This window comes from Triticum aestivum, chromosome 4D, assembly GCF_018294505.1.
Source record: "Triticum aestivum cultivar Chinese Spring chromosome 4D, IWGSC CS RefSeq v2.1, whole genome shotgun sequence".
NCBI classification, from domain to species: Eukaryota; Viridiplantae; Streptophyta; class Magnoliopsida; order Poales; family Poaceae; genus Triticum; species Triticum aestivum.
In genome coordinates this window covers 211,315,371-211,341,586 of record NC_057805.1, presented here as the reverse complement: position 1 = coordinate 211,341,586, position 26,216 = coordinate 211,315,371, and the positions used below count along the sequence as shown (strand labels likewise).

At 45.9% G+C, this 26,216-nt stretch overlaps 1 protein-coding gene across 1 annotated transcript; it reads right to left on the bottom strand.

Moving 5' to 3' along the window:
- Window positions 1-7,513: 7,513 nt before the first annotated feature.
- On the bottom strand, window positions 7,514-25,785 carry LOC123097298 (arabinosyltransferase XEG113). The gene is made up of 10 exons (XM_044518999.1): window positions 24,984-25,785; window positions 23,847-24,103; window positions 23,545-23,680; window positions 11,805-11,899; window positions 11,647-11,700; window positions 11,377-11,490; window positions 8,948-9,046; window positions 8,738-8,857; window positions 8,114-8,200; window positions 7,514-8,025 (listed from the first exon to the last, which is right to left on the bottom strand). The coding sequence occupies exons 1-10, from the start codon at window positions 25,699-25,701 to the stop codon at window positions 7,855-7,857; spliced, it is 1,851 nt and encodes a 616-aa protein (XP_044374934.1). The 5' UTR covers window positions 25,702-25,785; the 3' UTR covers window positions 7,514-7,854.
- Window positions 25,786-26,216: the final 431 nt, after the last annotated feature.

The window sequence follows — 26,216 nt, the reverse complement described above, 5'->3', positions numbered from 1 at the left end:
TAGAGAGTCTCTTATTTTGCCACTTTCATATACTAGTGGGAATTTTCATTATAGAACTTGGCTTGTATATTCCAACGATGGGCTTCCTCAAATGCCCTAGGTCTTCGTGAGCAAGCAAGTTGGATGCACACCCACTTAGTTTCTTTTGTTGAGCTTTCATACATTTATAGCTCTAGTGCATCCATTGCATTGCAATCCCTACTCACTCACATTGATATCTATTGATGGGCATCTTCCATAGCCCATTGATACGCCTAGTTGATGTGAGACCATCTTCCTCCTTTTTGTCTTCTCCACAACCACCATTCTATTCCACCTATAGTGCTATGTCCATGGCTCACACTCATGTATTGCGTGAAAGTTGAAAAAGTTTGAGAATATTAAAGTATGAAACAATTGCTTGGCTTGTCATCGGGGTTGTGCATGATTTGAATATTATGTGTGACGAAGATGGAGCATAACCAAACTATATGATTTTGTAGGGATGAACTTTCTTTGGCCATGTTATTTTGAGAAGACATAATTACTTTGTTAGTATGCTTGAAGTATTCATATTTTTATGTCAATATTAAACTTTTGTCTTGAATCTTTCGGATCTGGACATTCATGCCACAATAAAGAAAATTACATTGATAAATATGTTAGGTAGCATTCCACATCAAAAATTCTATTTTTATCATTTACCTACTCGAGGACGAGCAGGAATTAAGCTTGGCGATGCTTGATGCGTCTCCAACGTATCTATAATTTTTATTGTTCCATGCTATTATATTATCTGTTTTGTATGTTTAATGGGCTTTAATATGCTCTTTTATATTATTTTTAGAACTAACCTATTAACCGGAGGCCCGGTGCCAGTTTCTGTTTTTTTGCCTATTTTAGTGTTTCGCAGAAAAGGAATACCAAACGGAGTCCAAACGGAATGAAACCTTCGCGATGATCTTTCTTGGACCGAAAGCAAACCAGAAGACTTGGAGATGAAGTCGGAGACGCAACGAGGCGGCCACGAGGCAGGAGGGCGCGCCCCCCACCCTCGTGGGCCCCTCGTAGCTCCACCGACGTGCTTCTTTCGCCTATATATACTCTTATACCCTAGAAACATCAGGGGGAGCCACGAAACCACTTTTCCACCGCCGCAACCTTCTGTACCCGTGAGATCCCATCTTGGGGCCTTTCCCGGTGATCTGCCGGAGGGGGAATCGATCACGGAGGGCTTCTACATCAACACCATAGCCTCTCCGATGAAGCGTAAGTAGTTTACCACAGACCTTTGGGTCCATAGTTATTAGCTAGATGGCTTCTTCTCTCTCTTTGATTCTCAATACAAAGTTCTCCTCGATGTTCTTGGAGATCTATTCGATGTAATACTCTTTTGCGGTGTGTTTGCCGAGATCCGATGAATTGTGGATTTATGAACTTGATTATCTATGAATATTATTTGGTTCTTCTCTGAATTCTTATATGCATGATTTGATATCTTTGCAAGTCTCTTCAAATTATCGGTTTAGTTTGGCCTACTAGATTGATCTTTCTTGCAATGGGAGAAGTGCTTAGCTTTGGGTTTAATCTTGCGGTGTCCTTTCCCAGTGACAGTAGGGGCAGCAAGGCACGTATTGTATTGTTGCCATCGAGGATGAAAAGATGGGGTTTATATCATATTGCTTGAGTTTATCCCTCTACATCATGTCATCTTGCTTAATGCGTTACTCTGTTCTTATGAACTTAATACTCTAGATGCATGCTGGATAGCGGTCGATGTGTGGAGTAATAGTAGTAGATGCGGAATCGTTTCGGTCTACTTGACACGGACGTGATGCCTATATTCATGATCATTGCCTTAGATATCTTCATAACTATGCGCTCTTCTATCAATTGCTCGGCAGTAATTTGTTCACCCACCATAATACATGCTATCTTGAGAGAAGCCACTAGTGAAACCTATGGCCCCTGGGTCTCTTTCTTATGATATTGCATCTCTTTTATTTACATCGCATCTCGTTTACTATTTTGCAATCTTTACTTTCCAATCTATACAACAAAAATACCAAAAATATTTACTTTACTATCTTTATTAGATCTCACTTTTGCAAGTGGCTGTGAAGGGATTGACAACCCCTTTATCGCGTTGGTTGCAAGGTTCTTGATTGTTTGTGCAGGTACTAGGTGACTTGTGCGTTGTCTCCTACTGGATTGATACCTTGGTTCTCAAAAACTGAGGGAAATACTTACGCTACTTTGCTGCATCACCCTTTCCTCTTCAAGGGAAAACCAACGCACGCTCAAGAGGTAGCAGACGACGCCACTTCACCAGCCATGACTTCACTGCATCATGATTCTGCATCAAGCCCTTCTACACCGCCCAACTCCACCGTCGACCCGGCTGTCCCAACATCTTCACCAACACCTTCTAGGAACGCTTAGACACTCTATGTCTTCACTCCTTTTGGTCATTCCTGACAAAAAGGGGAGAAGCATATGAGTTGATAGTCTTCAAGCGGGTCTATATGGGTCGGGTGCTTATTTTTGTTAAGTTTTGCAACTCTCGTTCTTGAACTGTTGGTTTTTGAGTTGTAACACTTAAGCCTTTGATGGTCGTCTGCTACTTTTGCTGCTACCTTTTATTGTGATGATAAATTCCGCATGAAGTTATTCTGCAGACACCCATTTTTCATTGTGGATATCATTATATTCACTACATTTTTGTATGCACGATGAATTGTCCTCATGAATTGAAGGAGATCTCCACAAAGCAGAACCTGCCATGTGCATTTGCATTCAAAGGCAAATTACTTATATGCACATCTTCAAGGGGAGCCCTTTCAACTTCATGAAGACAATGACCTCGTTCTTTAACTTTCACATATTTTTATCCCCATTAAAAACTTCAACCAGTTTGTCATCAATCACCAAAAGGGGGGAGATTGTAAGTGCATCTAGTGCCACCCCTAGCTGGTTTTGGAGTATTGACAACAAACGTGGTTGAGGGACTAATGTGTTTGTGAGAATTGTAGGATAACACAAGTAGAAGTCCCTCGTTGATTCGGTTTACCTACCAGATATGACCCCTAAAAATGTATGAAGACATTAAAGACAATGGTGGTTCGTGAAGACATTCACGTTGAAGATAATGGCGTGTGAAGACATTCACGTGAAGGCTATGGAGTGCGAAGACATAGTTTCTTTCGTAGTTTCATTTTCTTCTTTCTTGAGTCATATGAACCACCTAACTGTTAAGTGGGGTCCAGGTGAACAAAGTCGGAAGACTGACGTGATGCTCAACCAAAATCCTATGTCTTCTAGTGAAGACAATGAGAGCAAATCTTATCCAGAGTTGGATGAGTCAGCTTTACTTGTAGCCCAAGTCAAGCTGCCTCGTGTGTTTGAAATCCGACCGTTGGACACGTGTCAGATCCTTAGTGACCCAGGGTCATTTCGGACATATCATGTCGGGTTGCCTCCTAGCTATAGATAGCCCACCCCCTACACCATAAATTGGTGGCTGCTCAAAGTTAGTGCACGGCTTTTGTCGTTTGAGAGCAACCCACCTCCGAAGCCTTTGAGAGAGAAACCTTGCGAGGACAAACCCAAAACACCCAGAGCCAAAGAGTGTTAGGCATCACTGAAGTCTTTCTGTCCCCGTGATCTGAAGACTTATTACAATTGAGGACTATGTATCCTCCAGCCGGTTAGGCGTCATGTTCTGAGGATTCAAGAGTCATTGTGGATCGCCGGTGAACGGAGTCTGTGAAGGTTTGGAAGTCCACCTTGAAGACTTACATGAGTGATTGGGTGAGCACTAAGTGTCCTTAGCTCAAGGGAATAAGGTGAAGACATGGTCTTCTGAGTTCAATCTCAGCCTCCCTAGCCAGACATATAGTTTGCACAGCAACTGGAACTGGTCTACCAAATCCTTGTCTTCATCAAGCAACTGGTTGTATCCCCTAACTCCTTTACATTTCAGTTTGCCTTCGTGAAGTCATTGCTTGCTTGCCTGGTCTGTTTGACTTCGTTGTGTGAAGACTTTCACATATTTGGCTTCATACTGTCTTCCATTCCGATCTGTTCTACCTAGTTTCCTTTAGTCTTCGTGCTTTCATTATACTGTTTACTTGACTATGGTATGTCTAGCGTAGTTTATCTTTCGTTGCATATCGTATAGGTGTTGTTTGGTTGTCTGTCTTTGAAGATCTTGCATCTTTCGAAGACTGCCATAAAAATCGCCTATTCACCCCCCCCCCCCCCCCGTCCTCTAGTCGATAACTAGCATTTTCAGGTGGCATAAAATTTATGCAATTGTTAGCAAGATTCAATAATGTTGAAAGAGATTCACAATTTTGCAAGTGAAACAAGTAGACCAAAGCAAGATGTGGCACACGGAAACACACGCACGGATAGATAAATGGGGTCGTGCAACCAAGGGACGAGCTCAAAATGTGGAATCCACGAAAAATGCTCTTGTTGCACAAGACTAGAGAGACGCTAGCACGATTTTCAATAGCCAGATACGATACTTGTGCACAACCTACAAAGCAAAAATGCAATGAATTCTATCCCAAGTATGCTATATGTATGATTCCCGGTGATTCTCTTAAGATGATCCAAGATGATCGAGTATGGCAATTTGTATGCAATATGTTATGGTTCTTGCTTACAAGCTTCTTTGTTCTCTTTTTGCTTAAAAGCTTTCCTCTCTTGCTCTTTTGATATCTTTCTTTGGCCACTTTTGCAAAATGCTCGAACCAAGATAGCAATTGTGTATATGCCGGAACAATGTATGACACTATAGATGATACAATGATAAATGCGCGCAAAGGAATGTGTGGATCGATTATCACTAAAGTGCACAAGAAACGTTGCCCGACAATACTCAAATGGTTAGTCTCGATAGGAAACTGACGCAAAATGGGCTCGGGGTTAACAATGCAATGGCAAGGGAGAGTATACGAAGGTGTCGTCGAGGTTGCCGCCCTTGCCTACGGTTGAAGGTATCAAAATGGTGAAGTGGTCGTTGTCGATGACGAATCCGTGTCGAGGATGAGTGGCGGTGATGTCGTTGTCGAACCGTCACTAGTAGCCGAAACACGTTAGGAAACGGAAACCCCAACTCAAATTCTCAAAACAAAATGTGTCAAAATTGTCGGAGGTGGTAGCGGAAAAGTGATGGTGGTTGCAGAAAGCGGTGGTCGTATGCAGAAGTAATGGTGGAAACTCCGATCAAAATGGTGAAATCGGGGGGAAATGGTGGTGATGGAGACGTTTGCTGCTGCCAGGCGCCAGATGTCCATGCGTTGGGCCGGATGCCCGGGGGCCACGGGCCGGATGTCCGGGGCGCCAAATCTATGGACGAACTCGATGAACTGGGTGGAAAAAGAAAAATTCGGGGCAAAATTCATGGAATTTCGTGGATGGAAATTGGGCAAAAGTGAAGGGAAGCTAGATTCACTAGTAACACAGCAAATCCATGGATCAAATCCAACAAAACATCATCAAACCAACAAATCACAAAAAAAATCGAGACTGTTTTTTATGGGGATTTTCGAAATTGGTCGAAAACACACAAAATTGGGGCTAGAAATCGAAGGGGGAGAACTCCAAGTTGTGAATCAACGTGGCTCTAATCCAAGATGATGTAGGGTGGAACCCTAATAGGTTGATCTTTTCACACTTGGAGGGGGAAAGAGGGTAAATCAAAGAGAAATACAAGTACTCTCAAATAGACTTGATCCAACCACAATTGTGCTAGATCCACATACACAAAGAGGTAGCAAGGGTCCAAATCCAACAAATGAGGATCTTCCCACAAGGGGGTTTTTAATCCACTTGGGGGACCTTCTCCTAGGAGGCCTTGGTCTCCAACGGAGTAGGTACAAGTGGATCAGCAAAGCTTTATCTCCAAAATGAGCTATCACAATGCTAACCCTAAAACGTAGGTAGAGGAAGAGTATATATAGTCTAGGGGGCGAAGGGGTACATGGGCCTCGGCCTAGATACACTGCACGCAGGCAGGAGGGGCCGGATGTCCGGGCTCGGGCCGGATGTCCGGCACTGGGGCCAGATGTCCGGGCTGGCAGGGGCAAGTTTTGGGTGCTCTCTGTATTAAAGGGGGCGGATTTCCGGGGCTGGGCCGGATGTCCGGGCTGGTCGGGCCGGTTGTCCGGGGCTGGGCCGGATGTCCGATGCCTGTAGGTGGTCTTCAGCCGAGCTGCTGCTGTGGTTGACATCTCCAAGGGCCGGATGTCCGAGGCATGTAGACCTTCTCCGGTTCCTTCCGCCATGCTCCTTCATCCATGCACTTGGGGACTTGTCCGTCGTCACGAGCATCTCCGAGGGGGTGTTCTTCATACCTAATCATACATATCATTTCGGCTTTAGGTAGTAGCCATGTCTCACGTGGGCCATACCTAATCACACATATCACTAAGGAGAGATGTCACCTCGATCTCGAGAGCTCTTGCACATGCTCGTGTCATCGATCCACTTAACACTTGGAGAGGTGTAGATAGGTCCATAGGAATGGCCATAGGATGCTCCGCATCAGATAGAGTACCTTGTTAGAGACAATATGGCTGGGTTGGGAGGGTTGCCGCCTGCACCGCCACCTTCGCCCGCCGCCGGCGATGCACGATCAGAAATCAAGGGCTGGAATTTTACTACCAAAGAATTGTTCTCCAGCAACCAGACTGAAGGACTAACTACACCTGAACAACGCCTCTCCGGCCACCACCGAAAGATCTCCGCCGCCTCAACCGGAGCTCGAGCACGGATTTTACGAGAGATCCCAACCTCAAAAAAATCTCAAATACGCACGAATGTGCTTATCATATTTCATAGAAAGAGGGGGTTGGTATAGAACCCAAACCAGGATGTTACAATACAATTACAGCTACAACATCGCCTGCAACCCACTACTCCACCCGTGATTTGCATTAATGAATCACTCGCATCTCACCCACCCCGACAACATAGCTACCAACAATTGAAGTTAGCACTTGTATTCAAGGCTTTACGGATTTTCTCTCTAACTAATCTCTCTCCCATTCAGCCGGGATGGGGCCCATCCTCCCCTCTTCTCCAATCCTAATCTCCCACGTTTGCTAGTCCGTGAGTCCCGTAATCCTCCCCTCCGTGTGTCGCATTTCTCGTATTCAAACATTCAGAGAGAAATTGTGGACCGAGTTCTAGAATGGGAAAGTAGGTAAAGCTCACCACCGGCGGCTAGGGTTACAACCCGATTACAAATCACATGCCCTCTAAGGAGAAATGGGGGCTTTATAGCCCTTACACACAGAGAGTGGTTGAAAAGCTAAACAAACTTAGTCAAAATAGCAGTGACCCGGGAACGAAGGACAGCCGTTCCATGGATGATGGATGACGAAGAGAGTTCCCCAACAAGCGAAACGTTATCTTCAACCGTGTGCCTTAAAATGGACAATGTGCCTTTACATGGACGATCGACGTCTCAGAGCGCATCCAAAACACGAGAACAGGGGAAACACAGCCAACTGTAGTTATCTTCAGTATGAAGAGCCTGAGAGGGCTATGAACATGATGCCATGCTTTTTTAGTCAAATCATTACCTTAAATGTTGTCTCACGCTATATCATGAAAACTTTTCTGGACATATGTGATAAGAAGTACAGGTCAAGGGGCAGACTGAACAGTAGTGAATTAATCTACAGAACAGGCCTACAAAACTGGAAGTTAAATGTTTTCTCGAGTAAGCATTTTTTTCCAACGGATAGGAGCAGCCTGCTCTGGAGTTAAAAATGAACCTGCAGTAATGTGTGACCTATCTTGCCTTCATCACAGAATGTCATCCCTTTTCATGGTTGATCTATTGTCCGACCTCAAAATTCAGGCCCAAGGTGGATGGTCCTCTTCCCTATTCTGTGGGGGGTGTGGCTTCCAACCTGGTTTATCATCCCAGTACATGTCATAGTATATGTGCCCAATTTCACGGAACTCAACACAACACCATATTCCTGTATACCTCTTCACACGATTCCGAAACTGCGTCTCCACAGCCTGGTTTTTCGTAATTAGATAAAATTTAAGAGTGCAGACTTTCATCCAGAAATTTAATCAAAACTGAGGTAAATGATCAGCAGCTTACCGCATCAGCAAAACCTCTGAAGCCATCAACCATAGACGAGAAATGTATGATCTTGATATTCTTATACGATGAAAAGACATCCAAAAGCTGCAAAAAAATAGGGGGGTGGGGGGGGGGGGGGCTTCAGCATAAAGCTCTTAATTAAACCCTGTAATAGATTTTGTTCATTATATATCTTAGGACTCCCAGTTTGTATCTACAGGAATGTTAGGTGTATCAATCTCTGTACACCTTTATATTTACTTCTTTACAAAAATATGTATGCCACTTTCCTCACTGATGGACTGATACTGAAACAGAAAACCCATATCGGCACACCTTGAAATTATAGCAGTAATCGCGAGTTAGCAGGAAATGCATTAATTTATTTGCTTCAATTTTATATTAGCTTTTGCCTTGTTTTCATATTATTTTAGATGACTGATCTATGCATATGCATACAGAATGCATAGCTCTCCTAGAAAGGAAAATAACAATTCGTAAAGGAGTTGATTGGGAGCAACTAAATCAAACAAGATTAAAGGAAACATATGGGACATTTTACAATGTGACAAGTGTGACCAAGTGAATGATGTGTTGCGCTGAACTGAAACCAGACACAACAGTAGGTTCCTCATAATTTACCATTTGTTCGGTGCTATTCCTTGGCAATAGAAGGGCTCTGTGTTTATTGGTTCCATTGGCTGTGGAGCATCTGGTGCTATGCTCATTGCAGAGCCGCACCTCAAGAAACGACTCTTTCACCTAAATTAATACTCCAAACAGAAACTATTAGGGAACAAGCCATCTTGTTTCCGGATAAAGGTGAAATGCCTGCAAAGAGCATAGTGTTACCTGTTTAGGCAATGATGGATTCTCAAGAAATGTGTATTCTCTGAAATCAATACGTGGCCCAAATTCCTCCTCAGGCAAGTCCTTCAGCATAACATGTACCTATACATGTAAATCACTGAGCTGAAGTAGGAAAATGTTGCTTCATGGTTGATGTACAAAAATAAGTTAGATACCCCCTCCGTTCCAAATTAATATAAGTTCTAGGTTTGTCCAAAGTTAAACTTACTGAAGTTTGACCAAGTCTATATTAACATCTGCAACACCAAATTAGTTTCATTAGATTCTTTATAAAATAAAGATTTGTATTATAAATATTTAATGTTGTAGTCTTGGCAGATTTTTCATAGATTTGGTCAAACTTTAAAAGATTGACTTTGGACAATCTTAGAATTTTAATTAATTTGGAACAGAGGGAGTACCATATAGAAGCAAGTCTACCAGATTTTGGCACGAGGGAAATGTCACCTCCCGCCCGTGGCTATTCGCGATCTCCACCGCCAGACTAGCGTTGATACCCCCCCCCCCCCCCCCCCGCGAGCGTGCTCCTCCCCTTTTCCCACCTCCCAGCAATATTAAAGCACCGGCGGAGCGGTCATAGGCCTGGGCGGCCATCTCCGGCAAGTGGCAGATGCTGAGCCACACGCACATCCAGTTCTAGCGAGCCGGATCTCCGCAGCCCACTTGCCCCATTGCCGCTACCACACCATGTGGTACATCTTCACCGCCCCCCCCCCCCCCCCCCCCCCCGTGCCGGGAGGAAGACCTGATGAGGAACCAACGGTGTGGTGGTGGCTCTGCAAGCTGCATGGCGGCGAAGTTGGTAGGGACGTGGCTTTGGCAGTAGTACACGCTGGAACCGAGCGGCGGGATGGTGACAAGGGGCACCAGATGGGAGTAGACAGTGTTGAGCGCATTGGCGCTACCGGGGGAGCGCAGTTGGGACAACGCCGCTGAGCGCACCTCCCGGGGAAGCTGACCGGAGGCGGTGTGTAGAGGCTGGCGTAGATGGATGCCATTGTTCAGGGTGGGCTGTTCTGGGTTTTCACGGGCGGGGTAGGAAGCTCATCATCGAAGGACATCATATCACCCTTGCTCAGCCTTCTCAAGGAGGGACATGACATCACGGTGTGCGCGCTTGGGCTGCGACGCTGAGAGTGTCAAAGAGCTCGTGCAGGCCGGGATTTGTTCACACCACCGCGCTCAAGGAGCTGCTCACCCAGAGGGGACACTTGCAGGCCCGGTGCAGGAGTTTACGATGTGCAGATTCAATGGCGGAACGGAGGTTACAAATGGGAAAAGCCAACCTCAGTGACAAATGGATCCGGTATGGCAGAAGCAATATAAAGGCTGTTTTTTTAGGGTGTCTGAGTTTGCGCGATTGCACAGCAACCTTAATAAAAATTTAAAGGGTGCTTGGTTTTAAAGGCTCTGAATTTAGGGAATCTGATAGAGTTGCTCTAATTCAACTCACAAGCAAGGCTAGCGTATGAGTATATTTCTTCTCCAAAGTTCAAACTGAAGAGACATGTCCCCAGATATATCAACTGTTACAAACCACTTTATAGACATCCTGTAGTGCTCACTGCACTTGTCTGCCCTATCTATCATGTCAAGTACAACCAACTTTATTTCACTCTATTGTCAACTGGTTTGGTTGAAAGCACTATGTTCTATCAACACTTTCTCTGTTCAACAATATTTAGCATGCCTCCAAAGAATATATTGCACTTCCACATTTGTAGACATAATAATCAAAGGCTTTTTACAATGATAGACCCTCGATGATGACTGATTGAAAGATTAAAATAGTATCTTCGGATTGGGTTCAACAAAAAATGGTGCGAAATTCTGTAGTGTGAAGACACAAACTTATGTAAAATGCCTTCTTTACAGAGGAAGTATTTGTAAAATGAAAAGTAGAAACCAATTGAGCAGCTACCGTGAAAGCTGTTATATTCTTGCCTGATAGTCATACAAATTTGTTTGCGGCAAAGTGTGAAGGATAATACAGGTCATTTGACCGCCAGAGGCAGCCATATATGAGTAGTTCACCAGATCACAAAAGAAGGCATTCCTAAAATCAAGTTCTCCAAATCCAGAAGACAGGATTGTAGAACTATCCTGCTTTTGGGCAAATACTTCTGAGCGACCTTCTACGTCATCTATACCGAACTGTCATGTCATCACATGATACAATTTCACTTAAAATTATATTTTTTTTACTCTTTTAATTACTCAGTTCAGTTGACCAACAGATGAACCTATTTGTGACAAGCTGTCTGAAACTGTAACTCTTACAGCAACTAGTTACATAAGGGTAGTTAAACATAGCATACAAAATGATAAAGGGCAATAGGTACCTTCCTGACAGAATTCATACAGGTATAAATAAAACCATGAGAAACGATTTTTGTTCCTCGAGTAATTACCTCAAATACATGATCCATTGGACAGAGAAAAGGTTGTCTAGTCATTGTGCCTTCCATAACTCCAGGATGCCCAAACCACATCCTATCAAGCCTGCACCATAATGGAGGCATTACCTAAAAGTACCAAAAGTGGTCAGAAAAGGATGATTCACATGCTTGCACAAAGCTCAACAAACAAGATAATGCTATAAAAGGTTCACACTATAAGCCCTGAACTATTCGGTTTTGTTCAATCAAACCTGAGTAGCATCAAAAAGAAACTTCACTGACCAGGGTCCGCTTTAACAAGGAAGCCATAGCCAACGCCGTTCTTATTTGCTTCATCTGAAGAGTTTCAAGCAAGTGACTCCTCAGATAGTAAACAGACAACTTTTACCAATAGAAGTGCACCCATAAAATTGGTGAAATATAGATATGCCAGAAGATACCTGGTAATTGACCAACGCAAAATGAGATTCAACGGTATGGGCACCATCTAACAGCATTCGTTTGGGAATATTAGGCCTAAATGATAGGAAACCTCCTGCAACATGAGACCGCATACTATATGGGCATGATAAAATTGGAATGAGGTAAAAAAATATTATCTATGCAGTGGGAAATGCACCATCCAATGAAGCCTAACAATATTAATAAAAGCAACGTCAACAATGAAGTCACAGCTGAAGTCTGGCATGTGCAAAAATGATGTTATAGGCAATGTCGTCTTGAGGGCTTAAAAGGCAGTGTCGGCCTTCATGGACCAGCAGTAACCCTCCTTCTTGAGGAGCTTTCTGAGGGGTGTCGCGGTGGTGCCCAAGTTTTGGATGAATATCCTGTAGTACCCCGCGAAGCCAAGGAAGCCGAGAAGTGCCCGCACTGCCTTGGGTATTGGCCAGTCCACCACCGCTTGCACCTTGCTACAGTCCATCACAACATTGTCGACTGACATGACGTGGCCCAGGTATGCAACAGATGTTGCACCGTATGTGCACTTGGACTATTTGAGCAAGAGCTCGTGCTGCTGTAAAAGTTGCAACACTGCGAACATGCCGAAACTGATCAGCCCAAGATGGACTAAATATCAAAATATCATTGACAAAGACAAGCACGAAGTGGCGTAAGAAGGCCACAGCACTTTGTTTATGAGAGCTTGGAATGTCAACGATGCGTTCATCAAGCCAAAAGCATGACGAGGAACTCAAACAAGCGTTCATGTGTGTGAAATTGCGGACATCATCGAGATGCATGCGGACTTAGTGGCAGCCTGAGTAAAGGTCAAGCTTGGTGACGAACTTGGCACAGTAGTCCACGCAGAAACGGCACAACTTGTCGGGCTTCCACCAAGAGCATGGACGAGAACTCAGAGTGGCTATGGCAGATCAGTCAAGGGCTCAAACATCTCCGCGCACTGGCACTCAATCTCATACCTTTGGATGGTGGGGTAGCAATATGGACGGACAATGACCGAGCCTGGGCCAGGTTGCAAGTGGACCTTTGACAAGGGCTCGCACACATGCCACTGAAAGCAAGGTGAACTCACTCCTCTTCGAGCTCCATATACATTTAGATGAGACTAGGCTACTACTCCCTCCGTCCCACAATATAAGATCGTTTTTTGTTAGCTTGAAAAACGATCTTATATTATGGGACAGAGGGAGTACCTCACAAAGAGACCCTATGTGGCATTAGGTAAATTGATGAACATCACGAAGAAGCGAGGAAGGAACACCAAGTCCATGAAGAGGAGCAAGAAGAACGCACGGAAGACAGTGCCCAGCAGCTGGAGGAGAAGATCAGCTCTCTGGACACCCCGTGCCCACGAGGCCCCAGAACCCATGTGCACGGGGCATCAACTCTCTGGACACCCGTACCCACAGGGTCCTGGACATCGTGCGCACGGGCCACCGCTACAGCTATTGGACACCCCGAACGTTTTTTGGGTGTCGCACGGGGCTTGTACCGTGCCCACAAAACCCCCGTGCGCACGGCCCCTTTACACCGTGCACACGGGCCTTGCCTGCGTGCAAATATGGGAAATGCCCCTTGTACCCCCTAGCTCATCCCTTACCTCCAGCCACCTATACATTTCGTACCTCTCTCATTTGTTAGGGTTAGCAAAGCATAATAGACCAAGGTAGAGAGGGCTTTACTCATCTATCACTCCTTTGAAGTCCAAGGCCTCCTTTGGAAAAGATCCTCTTGGATTCATAACATCCTCTTCCTCTTGTGGATTTGGAGAAGACTACCCTATCAAGACCTCATCTCCCTAGTGGATTTGGGAAAAACTTACCCTAGCTACTTGTTCCTCTAGTTGTTTATGGATCTTATGCATCTTGTGTGGATTTGTGGAGAGAGAACATGTGTGATTAGATCTCGTCTTTTGGTGTTTGTTCTTGTGGTTCCGTTTGTTCCTCTTGATCCATCTCCAAGTTATGAAAGATTTGGCAACCTAGGGCTTGGCCTGGCCCTACATCACCCTGGTATCATGAGCTTTGGTTGTCACAATTTGGGGCCCTCCCTTTCACCTTTCTAGCCTAATTTTGTTTGTTCTTACCTAAATTCGAAAATTCCCCACAAAGAATAGCCATACCAATTTCTTGCAATTTGTTGTTCCTTGTGAGTTTTTGTTGATATCAATCCATGGATTTGGTATTTGGCAAGTGGATCTGGCCTCCTTTGTGTTGCTTTGGCCGAAAAAATTTCTTTCCATCTTGAATTTGTACAGCCACCGAGCCCCCGTGCCGACGGCCTTGTACCGTGCGCACGACCCCCCCCCCCCCCCATGCACATGAGCCCTGGAGACCCCGTGCGGACGGCCCCCTAAAGAGTCGGCGCCTTCACCTTCTGTGTGGCATATTTGCCATTGGTGCAGCGGCATCTTCGCCAACATACTGGAAACCGTGTACCACTACATCGACCATTTCCATCATTTAACACGAACACTGGAAGCAAGGACAGTTACCCTTCGACCTCAACGAAGGTATATATTCTGTTAACCACTATCTTCCCATGCCATTGAACTTGATAGCCCACCATTCTAGTGATAACTACCTATTTGAGAATTGTTGGGCCTCGTGACTTGTGCACCATAGTGATAGTACATCATCTTCTATGTTCTAAGTTACTCCGTGCATATCTTAAATACTTGTCTCGCATATTTGCTCGAGCATCAAGGAAAGTGGTAAAGGACGAAATATCAAAGAGAGAGAGAGAGAGAGAGAGAGAGAGACCAAAGAAAGATACAAAAGAAAGCTTTTAACCTTTGGCAAGCTTTTCACCCATTGGCACGGAGAAGTGGTATAGAAAAATGTTGCATTGTTCTTGTAGGTCAGTGCACAAGTGCAAATCCAGACCACGAGAGCAATCAAGCTAGCGTCTCTCCTTGTGTTTGTGCAGCAAGAGCTAGTCTTCGCTAGGCCCAATTTTATATGCCCATTTCTTGATGCACAAGCCCCATTATCCCACCGTGTGCGTTCCTATTGATCATCTCCTATACATTTATGATCTATTGCTTGGCATTTTGAGTCCTTCGAATTGATTTCAACTTTTACAATATCTTGGACCTCAATTTGCATGACTTTGTGCCACTAATCCTCACCAAACTACTCTTACAAGCCTTGTTGTGTAGGTGTGAGATTGACAAGATTCAGTACCAATTGCACTCTTTTCGCATTCCATAGTGAGAGATCACTTAATCCATTCTCAACTTCGGGAAGAGGTAACTTTAGTATTGTTCTTTTCAATCCCTACTTACTCCGGTCTTTGATGACCACGAAGACGCCAATCAACTCGTCACCAAGTCACACCACTTCGGACTTCAACGAGCAATGAATAACGCCAATGCAATCTTGCATGAGCGCATTCGTAGTCTTCGATGCCAAGATGAACATTTCAAGTCTTCCTCATCTTCATCGTCAAGAAGGCGTTCAAGTCGACATTCATCCGAGCTACCATCCAGCGCAAGTTCACACGACACCGTTATCATCTACGTGACGACCGTGAAGACCCTCAAGCTCCAAATCATTTCCATGGCAATGGGTTACAAGGGTACATTCTTGAGCGTGACCGACGTTGCGAAGAGCAAGAGCATCAAGATGCCTTCAATCGCCAATCGCGTGAAGATGATGAAAGACGTCGACAACAAGAAAGCCGTCTTCATCAAGATGAAGAACGTCAGGCACACCGGCAAGAAGAACGCCGTGTGGAGCAAGCTAATCTAGCGCACCAAGCTCCCCGTGACGCTACCTACAACCTCCAAGAGCGCAACCGGAGAGCATGCGAAGAGCACCAAGATGAAGAGGCTCGCATCAAGGAACGCCATGAAATAAGGCGTATAGGAACGCACCTCGTTTCCCACATCAAGCACATCATGAGGAGCGTGAAGACTTTCGACCTCCTCCGCGTCAAGAGCAACGCCAACCTCACAACAATCAAGAAGGTGGAGAACGATTTGGCAAGCTCAAGTTCAATATGCCAAAGTTCCCCGGAGGAACCTCTCATGGGCACTTGAAGTGGACAAAATCTTTCGCCTCCACAACTTTGATGAAGCGAAGAAGATAGCAATGGCTTCACTCGAGTTTGATGAGTATGTCCTCATTCGGTGGGAGCAAGCCACTGAACGATGACAAGAACAAGGCGAACCTTCTATCGCCACTTGGGATGCCATGAAGCAAGTTATTCAGAGCAAGATTTGTGCCTACACATTACACGTGGGATCTCTACAAGAAGTTGCAAGATCTCAAGCAACGCATAAAGTCCATAGAAGAATACTACCAAGGAAATGGAGATTGCGATGATATGAGCCAATGTGAAGGAAGACGAGGAGCAAACTATGGCAAGATTCCTCAATGGTCTCAACTATCTAATAAAGAAGATTGTGGACTTTTAACCACACTCCAACCTTCTCGAGATCGTACATCAAGCATCAAAGGCAAAACAACAAGTGCAAGATGATATCAAGTACTCCAAGTTCTCCGCCTATCCTTGAAGAAACTTTGGTGCCAACAATACTCAAGCTTCTCCAAGTGCGGCACCATACACTCGAGCTACACCCGCTAGTAGTGTGACACCAAATTCAAGGCCACCAGCGACTAACTCAAGTCGTCCACCTACTACAGCAAGCTCCTTCAAGCCCCGCGCTTCATGAACTACAATTATTCCAACAGACTCCACTGACAAAACAAGTTGCATATAATGCTTCACATGTGAGGCTCTTACTCGAAGTCGCCACAAAACATTCGAGTGTCCTACAAGAACAATGATCCTCAACATGGATGGCAGGTATAACTAAGCGAAGATGAATTAGAAGCACTGGATCATGTGGCTATGCACCGCCAAATAAATGATGCGGAAGATGGTCAAGTCATTTGTGACAATGATTCGAGCCCGGCTCTTGTTGTCTCAAAGATTTTGACACTTCAACAAACTAAGATGACCAACAATGCCATATCTTCCATACCAAAGCGGGCATATAAGGAAGATCAATCAAAGTCATAACCGATAGAGGAAGTTGCCTTTATTTGGCTAGTCAAGAGCTTTGTTCCAAATTGCATCTTATCAAGAAGAAGCACCCGCGCCCTATACAAGGTTCAATGGTTGAGGGACTTCTGACACCATACAAGTGGAGCACACCGTGGAAGTATCTTTCAAGATCGGCGCCTATGAAGACACATTGAAATGTGATGTAGTTCCCATGCTCGTATTTCATCTTCTATTGGGACGTCCATGGCAATATGACCACTGAGTAATTCATAATGGACGCACAAACCATTATAGTTTCAAGTGGAAGGGCAAGGACTATGTGCTTCGACCTACGACCCCAAGTCTAGTCACAACCGACAGACACCAATCTTCAAGCCATCATAAAGAAGATTTGGAACCACCATAAAGTGAGCGAGTGTCACAAGCCAAAAATGGGTACCTCCATGATGAGTGGTCAAAAAGATGTAGTTCTCTGAGCCACCAACAAAGATGAGGGAAGTGACTGAGCGCCCATCACATGTTCTTCACTTTGTACTCCTGTACAAATATGAGGTCATTATGACTAACAACTCACAACATCTTCCTAGTGCTTTGTCAAATGTTTTGCGAGAATTTGAGGATGTGTTTCCCTTTGAGCACCACCGAGACTACCTCCTCTACAAGGGATCAAACACCGCATTGACCTCATCCCTGGCACACCCCTACCGAACCCTGAGGAGACCAAAGAAATACAATGGCAAGTTCAACACCTCAAGAACGGAGACATCTTGCATACACATGGAGTGCCAAAGACAATCTTCTCCGACTGCCACGTCAAGTTCTGGAGTTACTTTTGGAAGAGACCCTCTGCACCAAGTTAGGAATCAAGCTCTTGTTCTCTTCGGCATATTATCCTCAAACCGATGGCCAAATGGCGGCCGTCAACCGCATGCTATCTACCCTACTTTGAGTACTCATCAAGAAGAACATCAAGGAGGTAGAAGAGTGTTTGCCCATCACCGAGTTCGCCTACAGCCGCGCAAGACACTCGACGATGATGAAGTCCCCTTTTGAGGCTGTTTATGGCTTAAATCCTTTGTCGCCATTGGACATCCGCTTCCACTACAAGAGCGCACCAATATTGACGCAAGTGCTCGGGCGATCTTCATGAAGAAGATGCATGAAGACACAAGGCACACCATCGAGCGTCAAGTGCAAAGGCATACATCCAAGATCAACACCAACAAGAAGCCCATGGTGTTCAACCCTGGAGATACTTCGAAAGGATCATTTCCCGAAACAACGCAAGTCCAAGCTTCTACCCTGAGCCGATAGCCCTTCAAGGTGCTAGAAAGGATAAACAACAACGCCCATAAGATCGACAAGTACTCCGTGAGTGACATGTTCAATGTCACCGACTTAGTCCCTTACCATGGTGATGTCGTTTTTTATCCGAGAGTGGGTCTTCCACAAGAGGAGGGGGGAGATGATGCGAAGCACCCCATGGACATCGCCATGGATCCTACACCAACACCTACACCTTCAAGTGGACCTTTGACAAGAGCTCACACACGTGCCATTAAAAGCGAGGTGAACTCGCTCCTCTTCGAGCTCCATATGCATTTAGATGAGACTTGTCTACTGCCTCACAAAGAGACCCTATGTGTCATTAGGTACATTGACGAACATCACGAAGGAGTGAAGAAGGAACACCAAGTCCATTAAGAGGAGCAAAAAGAACGCACGGAAGACGGTGCTCGGCAGTTGAAGGAGAAGATTAGCTCTATGGGCACCCCGTGCCCACGGGCCTTGCCTGCATGCAGCTCTTCCCTTACCTCTAGCCACCTATATATTGCATACCTCTCTCAGTCCATGGCATCCTCCAAGGTGGCCGGGAATTTTAGCTAGACTTCCGTTCGTAGGGCCTTCCTCTGGGCTCTCCCGTTCATCATAAGCGTGCGCTTAGTCCATGGCATCATCCAAGGTGGTCGGGTATTTCAGCAAGATGCAAAGAAGGCCGCAAAGCAAGCTGTGAGTGAACCAAGGGGTCGGGCGTATGAGGACCTCTACCAGCGGTTAGACGCGAAGGAAGGCGAAAGGGACATCTATAAGATGGCCAAGATCCGAGAGAGGAAGACGAGGGATGTTGACCAAGCCAAATGCATCAAGGACGAAGCAGACCGGCTCCTGGTGAAGGACGAGGAGATTAAGCATAGATGGCGGGAGTACTTCGACAAGTTGTTCAATGGGGAGAATGAGAGCTCTACCATTGAACTGGACAACTCCTTTGATGATACTAGCATGCGTTTTGTGTGGTGAATCCAGGAGTCAGAAGTCAAGGAGGCTTAAAAAAGGATGAAAGGAGGCAAGGCGATGGGCCCTGATTGTATCCCCATTGAGGTGTGGAGAGGCCTCGAAGACATAGCTATAGTATGGCTAACTAAGCTTTTCAACCTCATTTTTCAGGCAAACAAGGGGGATGCCAGAAGAATGGAGACGGAGTATATTAGTATCAATCTTCAAGAACAAGGGGGATGTTTAGAGTTATACTAATTACCGTGGAATTAAGCTGATGAGCCATACAATAAAGCAATGGGAGAGAGTCATTGAGCACCGCTTAAGAAGTATGACATGCGTGACCAAAAATCAGTTTGGTTTCATGCCTGGGAGGTCGACAATGGAAGCCATTTTCTTGATACAACAACTCATGGAGAGATACAGGGAGGAAAAGAAGGACATGCATATGGTATTCATGACTTAGAGAAGGCCTACGATGATACCGCGAAATGTCATGTGGTGGGCCTTGGAGAAACACAAAGTTCCAACAAAGTACATTACCCTCATCAAGGACATGTACGATATGAAGGAAATATGCCCTAGAGGCAATAATAAAGTTGTTATTTTATATTTTCTTATATCATGATAAATGTTTATTATTCATGCTAGAATTGTATTAACCAGAAACTTGATACATGTGTGGATACATAGACAAAACACGGTGTCCCTAGTAAGCCTCTACTAGACTAGCTCGTTAATCAAAGATGGTTAAGTTTCCTAACCATAGACATGTGTTGTCATTTGATGAACGGGATCACATCATTAGGAGAATGATGTGATGGACAAGACCCATCCATTAGCTTAGCATAATGATCGTTAAGGTTTATTGCTATTGCTTTCTTCATGACTTATACATATTCCTTTGACTATGAGATTATGCAACTCCCGGATACCGGAGGAATACCTTGTGTGTTATCAAACGTCACAACGTAATTGAGTGGTTATAAAGATGCTCTACAGGTATCTCTGAAGGTGTTTGTTGGGTTGGCATAGATCGAGATTAGGATTTGTCACTCCGAGTATCGGAGAGGTATCTCTGGGCCCTCTCGGTAATGCACATCATAATAAGCCTTGCAAGCAATCTGACTACTGAGTTAGTTGCGGGATGATGCATTACGGAACGAGTAAAGAGACTTGCCGGTAACGAGATTGAACTAGGTATGAAGATACCGATGATCGAATCTCGGGCAAGTAACATACCGATGACAAAGGGAAAAACGTATGTTGTCATTACGGTTTGACCGATAAAGATCTTCGTAGAATATATAGGAACCAATATGTATCCAGGTTCCGCTGTTGGTTATTGACCGAAGAAGTGTCTCGGTCATGTCTACATAGTTCTCGAACCCGTAGGGTTCGCACGCTTAACGTTCGATGACGATTTTGTATTATATGAGTTATGTGATTTGGTGACCACATGTTGTTCGGAGTCTCGGATGAGATCACGGACATGACGAGGAGTCTCGAAATGGCCGAGAGGTATTCGGACACCGAAAGTGTTCCGGGGGTACCGGGTGCATATAGGGTCACCGGAAGGGGTTCCGGGCATCCCCCCGGCAACTACATGGGCGTTAATGGGCCAAGAGGGGGACAAACCAGCCCCTTAGGGGCTGGTGCGCTCCTCCCATATGGGTTGGCCAAATTGGAGTAGAAAAGGGGGAGGACAGAAAGAAGGGAATAGGATTCCCTCTTCCCCCTCTTCCCTTCCTACTCCGAATAGGAATAGGAAAGGGGGTAGGCCGAATTGGGAGGACACCAAGTAGGATTCCTCCTACTTGTGGCGCCCCCTTGGCTGCCTCTCCTCCCCTCCAACCTATATATATGAAGGGGGTGCACCGCTAGAAGACACACCAACAATTGTTAGCCGTGTGCGGCGCCCCCCTCCACAGTTTACGCCTCCGGTCATATTCACGTAGTGCTTAGGCGAAGCCCTGCGCGGATTACTTCACCATCACCGTCACCACGTCGTCGTGCTGACGGAACTCTCCCTCGATACTTTGCTGGATCAAGAGTTCGAGGGATGTCATCGAGCTGAACGTGTGCAGAACTCGAAGGTGCCGTACGTTCGGTGCTTGATCGGTCGGAACGAGAAGAAGTTCGACTACATCAACCGCGTTGTCAAACGCTTCCGCTTTCGATCTACGAGGGTACGTGGACACACTCTCCCCCTCTCGTTGCTATGCATCTCCTAGATAGATCTTGCGTGAGCGTAGGAAATTTTTGAAATTGCATGCTACGTTCCCCAACACGATAATGCTGTGACAAGCGTGCGGACAAGTGATGGCGACACTAATGACTTCCCGATTAAAATAGGACTGAACCAGGGGTCAACTTTGAGCCCTTATCTTCTCGCTCTGGTGATGGATGAGGTCACAAGGGATATACAAGGAGATACCCCATGGTGTATGCTCTTTGTGGATGATGTGGTGCTAGTAGATAATAGTCGGACGGGGGTCAATAGGAAGTTAGAGCTATGGAGACAAACCTTGGAATCCAAAGGTTTTAGACTTGTAGAACTAAAACCGAGTACATGAGGTGTGGTTTCAGTACTACTAGGCACGAGGTGAAGGAGGTTAGCCTTGATGGGCAGGTGGTGCCTCAGAAGGACACCTTTAGATAATTGGGGTCTATGTTGCAGAAGGATGGGCATATCGATGAAGATGTGAATCATCGAATCAAAGTCGGATGGATGAAGTGGCGCCAAGCTTCTGGCATTCTTTGTGACAAGAGAGTGCCACAAAAGCTAAAAGGTAAGTTCTATAGGACGGCAATTCGACCCGCAATGTTGTATGGCGCTAAGTGTTGGCTGACTAAACAGCGACATGTTCAATAGTTAGGTGTGGCGGAGATGCGCATGTTGAGATGGATGTGTGGCCACACAAGGAAGGACCGAGTCCGGAATGATGATATACGAGATAAGAGTTGGGGTGGCACCAATTGAAGAGAAGCTTGTCCAACATCATCTGAGATGGTATGGGCATATTCAGCGCAGGCCCCCAGAAGCGCCAGTGCATAGCGGACAGCTAAAGAGTGCCGATAATGTCGAGAGGTCGGGGTAGACCGAACTTGACATGGGAGGAGTCCATAAAGAGGAATCTGAAGGACTGGAGTATCACCAGAGAACTAGCCATAGACAGGGGTGCGTGGAAGCTTACTATCCATGTGCCAGAACCATGAGTTGGTTGCGAGATCTTATGGGTTTCACCTCTAGCCTACCCCAACTTGTTTGGGACTAAAGGCTTTGTGTTGTGTGTGTGTGTGTGTGTGCTGTGTATCCGTCCGGAGGGGATTGTGGAGGCCAGCCACGAACAACTCCACCTTGTGCTGCTCAGCGAGTCCTTCACACCTACACATGAGGGTGAGAAATTTTTCTTCATACTCATCTGCCACATCAGACTGCTGCAGGTTCTTGATTGTGCCAAGCTGGGTGTTTCAGATTTTAGGTTCAAAATGGTGGGTGATGCGTTCAGCGAACACAGGGCAGGATAGGGCGTTGTGGGAGATTTTGCAGTTGTGGTACCACAGCGCCGTGTGACCAGCCAGCTGATATGAGCCAGCCAGACCTTACCCCACTCAGGTGTGCCCTGCCCTTCGAAAAATTGGTCCACACGGGTTAGCCATGGGAACACATTTTTCGAACCATTGAAGGTCGAAATTTTCAGCTTCTAGAACTTGGGAGCACCTTGCCAAGCATCATCATCAATGTTGTACTGCTTGCTGTCACGAGTCAGCAGCTCACTCGCCTTCGTCGCGCTCGGCCCACCTTGTGTTTGGCACAATTTGGTCACGTCTTCCATCAGCTTGCAGAGATCGGTCTTGAGCTCAAGAGTCTCGGTAGACAAGGCAGTAACTTGGTCAACAAGGCCGGCAAACTTGCTGCTGACAATGCCCTCCACATCATCGCGGACAATGGACAGCAGTGATCCCATCTTCCTGCACGCGCGTGGCCTAGTAACTAGGAACAAGAGCATATCCGTGCAGATCCTTGTGCGGTGAAGGCGCAGGGAGGTTAGGGTTTGGGGATAACTAGAGGCAAGCCTCATCTTTTCTTCTTTATTGATTCTCTGATGCCCACGTACTAGGCCTAGGTCCCTTCATATATAAGGCCGGGCCGGCTGATACAAATCCAACTTAATTTTCCAATTAAAACAATCATTATCTATGGAAATAATTAACTAACTTGACATACAAGCAAACTAAAGATAATGCCTCTCGCTAAGCAGATTTGAGACCCTCCTTGTTCATGCGCTTCAAGTGCTGGTCCCACATGACACATATACAGAAGAAGCATACGAACACTAGGACACACCACCAAGAACTGCTAGCCTGAACTTTATTTCCGAAGGTCGACTATTGTAATATTTATGGTGGGATAGGCAGTGAACAAACCTGGTGAGTCATAATAAGATGGTTGATCAAAGAAAAGCATTGCCTCCCGTAATCTATGGCGCTTTCCTTCAGTACCTGCATACTGGAAAGTAGTGTGCACGGCATATGGTTCTAGCCGAAGCTGCTGATGCATGCCCTGTCAATTAAACAAGAGTATACGGAGCAGTTAGATATCAATAGCACTATGAGTTCTAAGTACAAAATGGTGGCACAAAAGAGTAATACCCAAGAATGGAATAACATAAATGAAACTAACAAAAAATGATTCTTAGTCACCAACCTCAAACAAAAAATGCTCCTACCTGCACAAAGTAGGTATGGCCGCTGCAGAATATACTTGCTGGTAGGACTCCAAGCTTCAATTTTCCATCATATGAGTAGACAAGTTCATCTTCTCCTTGAACAGGTTGTCCAAAAACTGTGTGTACGAGATCATTAAAAGCATTCTGGTCCCATATCTTATCATCAGATATGACAAGGTCTTTCCAATCTTTTGCCAGCCTTTTAGCAGGTTCAGTGGGTCGCCAATGGAAAATACCAATATTATATGCCCCAGTTACTGTGGATAAGGACACGGACAAATAGCAATGAATTATATCCTTAAGTTACGAGTGTCAAACTCTATAACTCGGAAACATCAAGATACCTCATGTCAAACTGAAACAAATTGCTGGTAACTGATGCTAAACAAAAAAAGAAGGTACTGTAATCTTATTAAGGTGAATCGCAGCACATTTCCGTAATGATATGAGAAACCCTGTAATGAGAGTACTATTGTAATTTGTGTCCTTGTTCTCTGAGGATTTGATGATATATGTTGGCAGGCACAAATATCTTCAGCAATGGTATTACACGAACTAGACCAATATAGTGTGAAAAGGTATTCGCTGACATTTTCCAATAAGCTAGCTAAGTGAGTTCCTCCTTTCTTTCACCGACAAAATCTTGTTTAATCAAATGTTTGGATTACAAACACTGAAATATTAGTTTCGTGGTTGAACTAAATTCATTTGAATTTCAAGGGCGAGGGGTAACAAGAGAGATAATAGATCCCACATATTTGGCAACGAGTATAGTTTTACAGCATTTAATTTAATAGTCTGAAAAGCGCAAGGAGACACTTCTCAGTAATGCTCAGTTTTGATAGTACTAGCGGGTGGGATACAACATCTTTGACAGATTGCTATCAGCTTATCAACGGATGAAAATCAAAAACCAATGTCTCTTCATGACATTCATTCTTAAATGTAATTGCAACATGTTTTTTAGAATAACAGGGAGAGCTCCCCGGCTCCATTTTCATAGAAAAGAAGCCTGATAAAACAGGTCCACATCACCATTATTACAGCAGCCTAAGTCTGGGACAAAAAACAGTTTTAGCTAGGAAAGAGTTAGAAGCTAAAATGTAACTGCAACATGTCAGTGTGCGGGTAGATTACCTTCCCTCCAGTTCTCCAGGCTGTCGTCGGTGACTGTGGGTATGACCTGGTCGCTGGAGGTGAGGAGATCCGCACTGGGGTAGCGGGCGAGATATGGCAACGGGTTCTTGAGCCACACCATGTCCGTGTCGCACATGAGCAGTTCGTACCCGAAGGGCAGGAGCTCGTTGATGAGCAGCACCTTCTCCCTGCCCATCTTGTGGAAGGTGGGGGACCCCCAGCCAACGTCCTCCGTGACCATCCTGCTGCCCATGTCGAAGACGGGCACGCCCGTGAGGTAGAGTTGCCGGAGTAACTTGGTGTCCATGGCGCCGACAAGGAGATTGTCTACCCCGAGGCCTGTGAGGTGGCGCACCCAGGTGAGGATAAAGTCCATGAAGGCGTAGTTGCCAAAGGTGACGACGATGACCCCATCGCGGGCGCGGGCGCGCACCATGTCGCGGGTGAGGCGGAACGCGCGCGGCGAAGGCATCCGCGACCCCCGAGCCGGGGATTTCCAGATAGGGCGGTTGTACATGGTCTCCGGCTGGGCGGGGGTGGAGAGAGCAGAGAGGTTGGTGGTGGTGGCGGTGACGACCGGGAAGGGGAGCGCGGGGGCGGTGATAGAGGAGAAAGAAAGGAGGAAGAAAACAGCGGAGACGGCGAATCCGCCGACGATGGCGCCGAATATCCCGATGAAGGCCGGCTTGGTAGATTCGGCAGGGCAACACGGCGCCATTTCGCCGCCCGGGGGAGGAGGGCGGGGGATCGGGGTCGCCGGAGCAGAGGGGGTCAACTGGCGGTGGGGACGGGTGCTCCAGTCATATCTATCGCGTGGGGCAGCCGCGGAGGGGCGTCCGTTGGACCCATTGGACGGTGGGGTTTTCCTTCAACGCCAATATCCGGGGAACGTTCGCTCGGACCGTTTTTCCAGCGAACAGTTAAATTGCCACGCGGTTTCAACCAAAGTAGCGCAAAAAAATGTCAGCGATTTAAAAAAAATGTCATCCGCGTGATCTTCATCTCTACTCCTAATGTCTTGGTACTGGAAAAGGCTCCTTCGCGGCCGCGCCTCGCAACGCGCAATTAGCCTCAGGCGTTGCATGCTTTCGGACAGGGAGAAGGGGGCCCACCACATGTGTCTTCAACATCAAAAAATCACAACCCCCCCCCTATTACAACTGATGGGGCCGGGGTGTGCCTTCCATACTTTTATCTTCCCCCATGATTTCAACTGGTGGGGCCGAGGTGTTT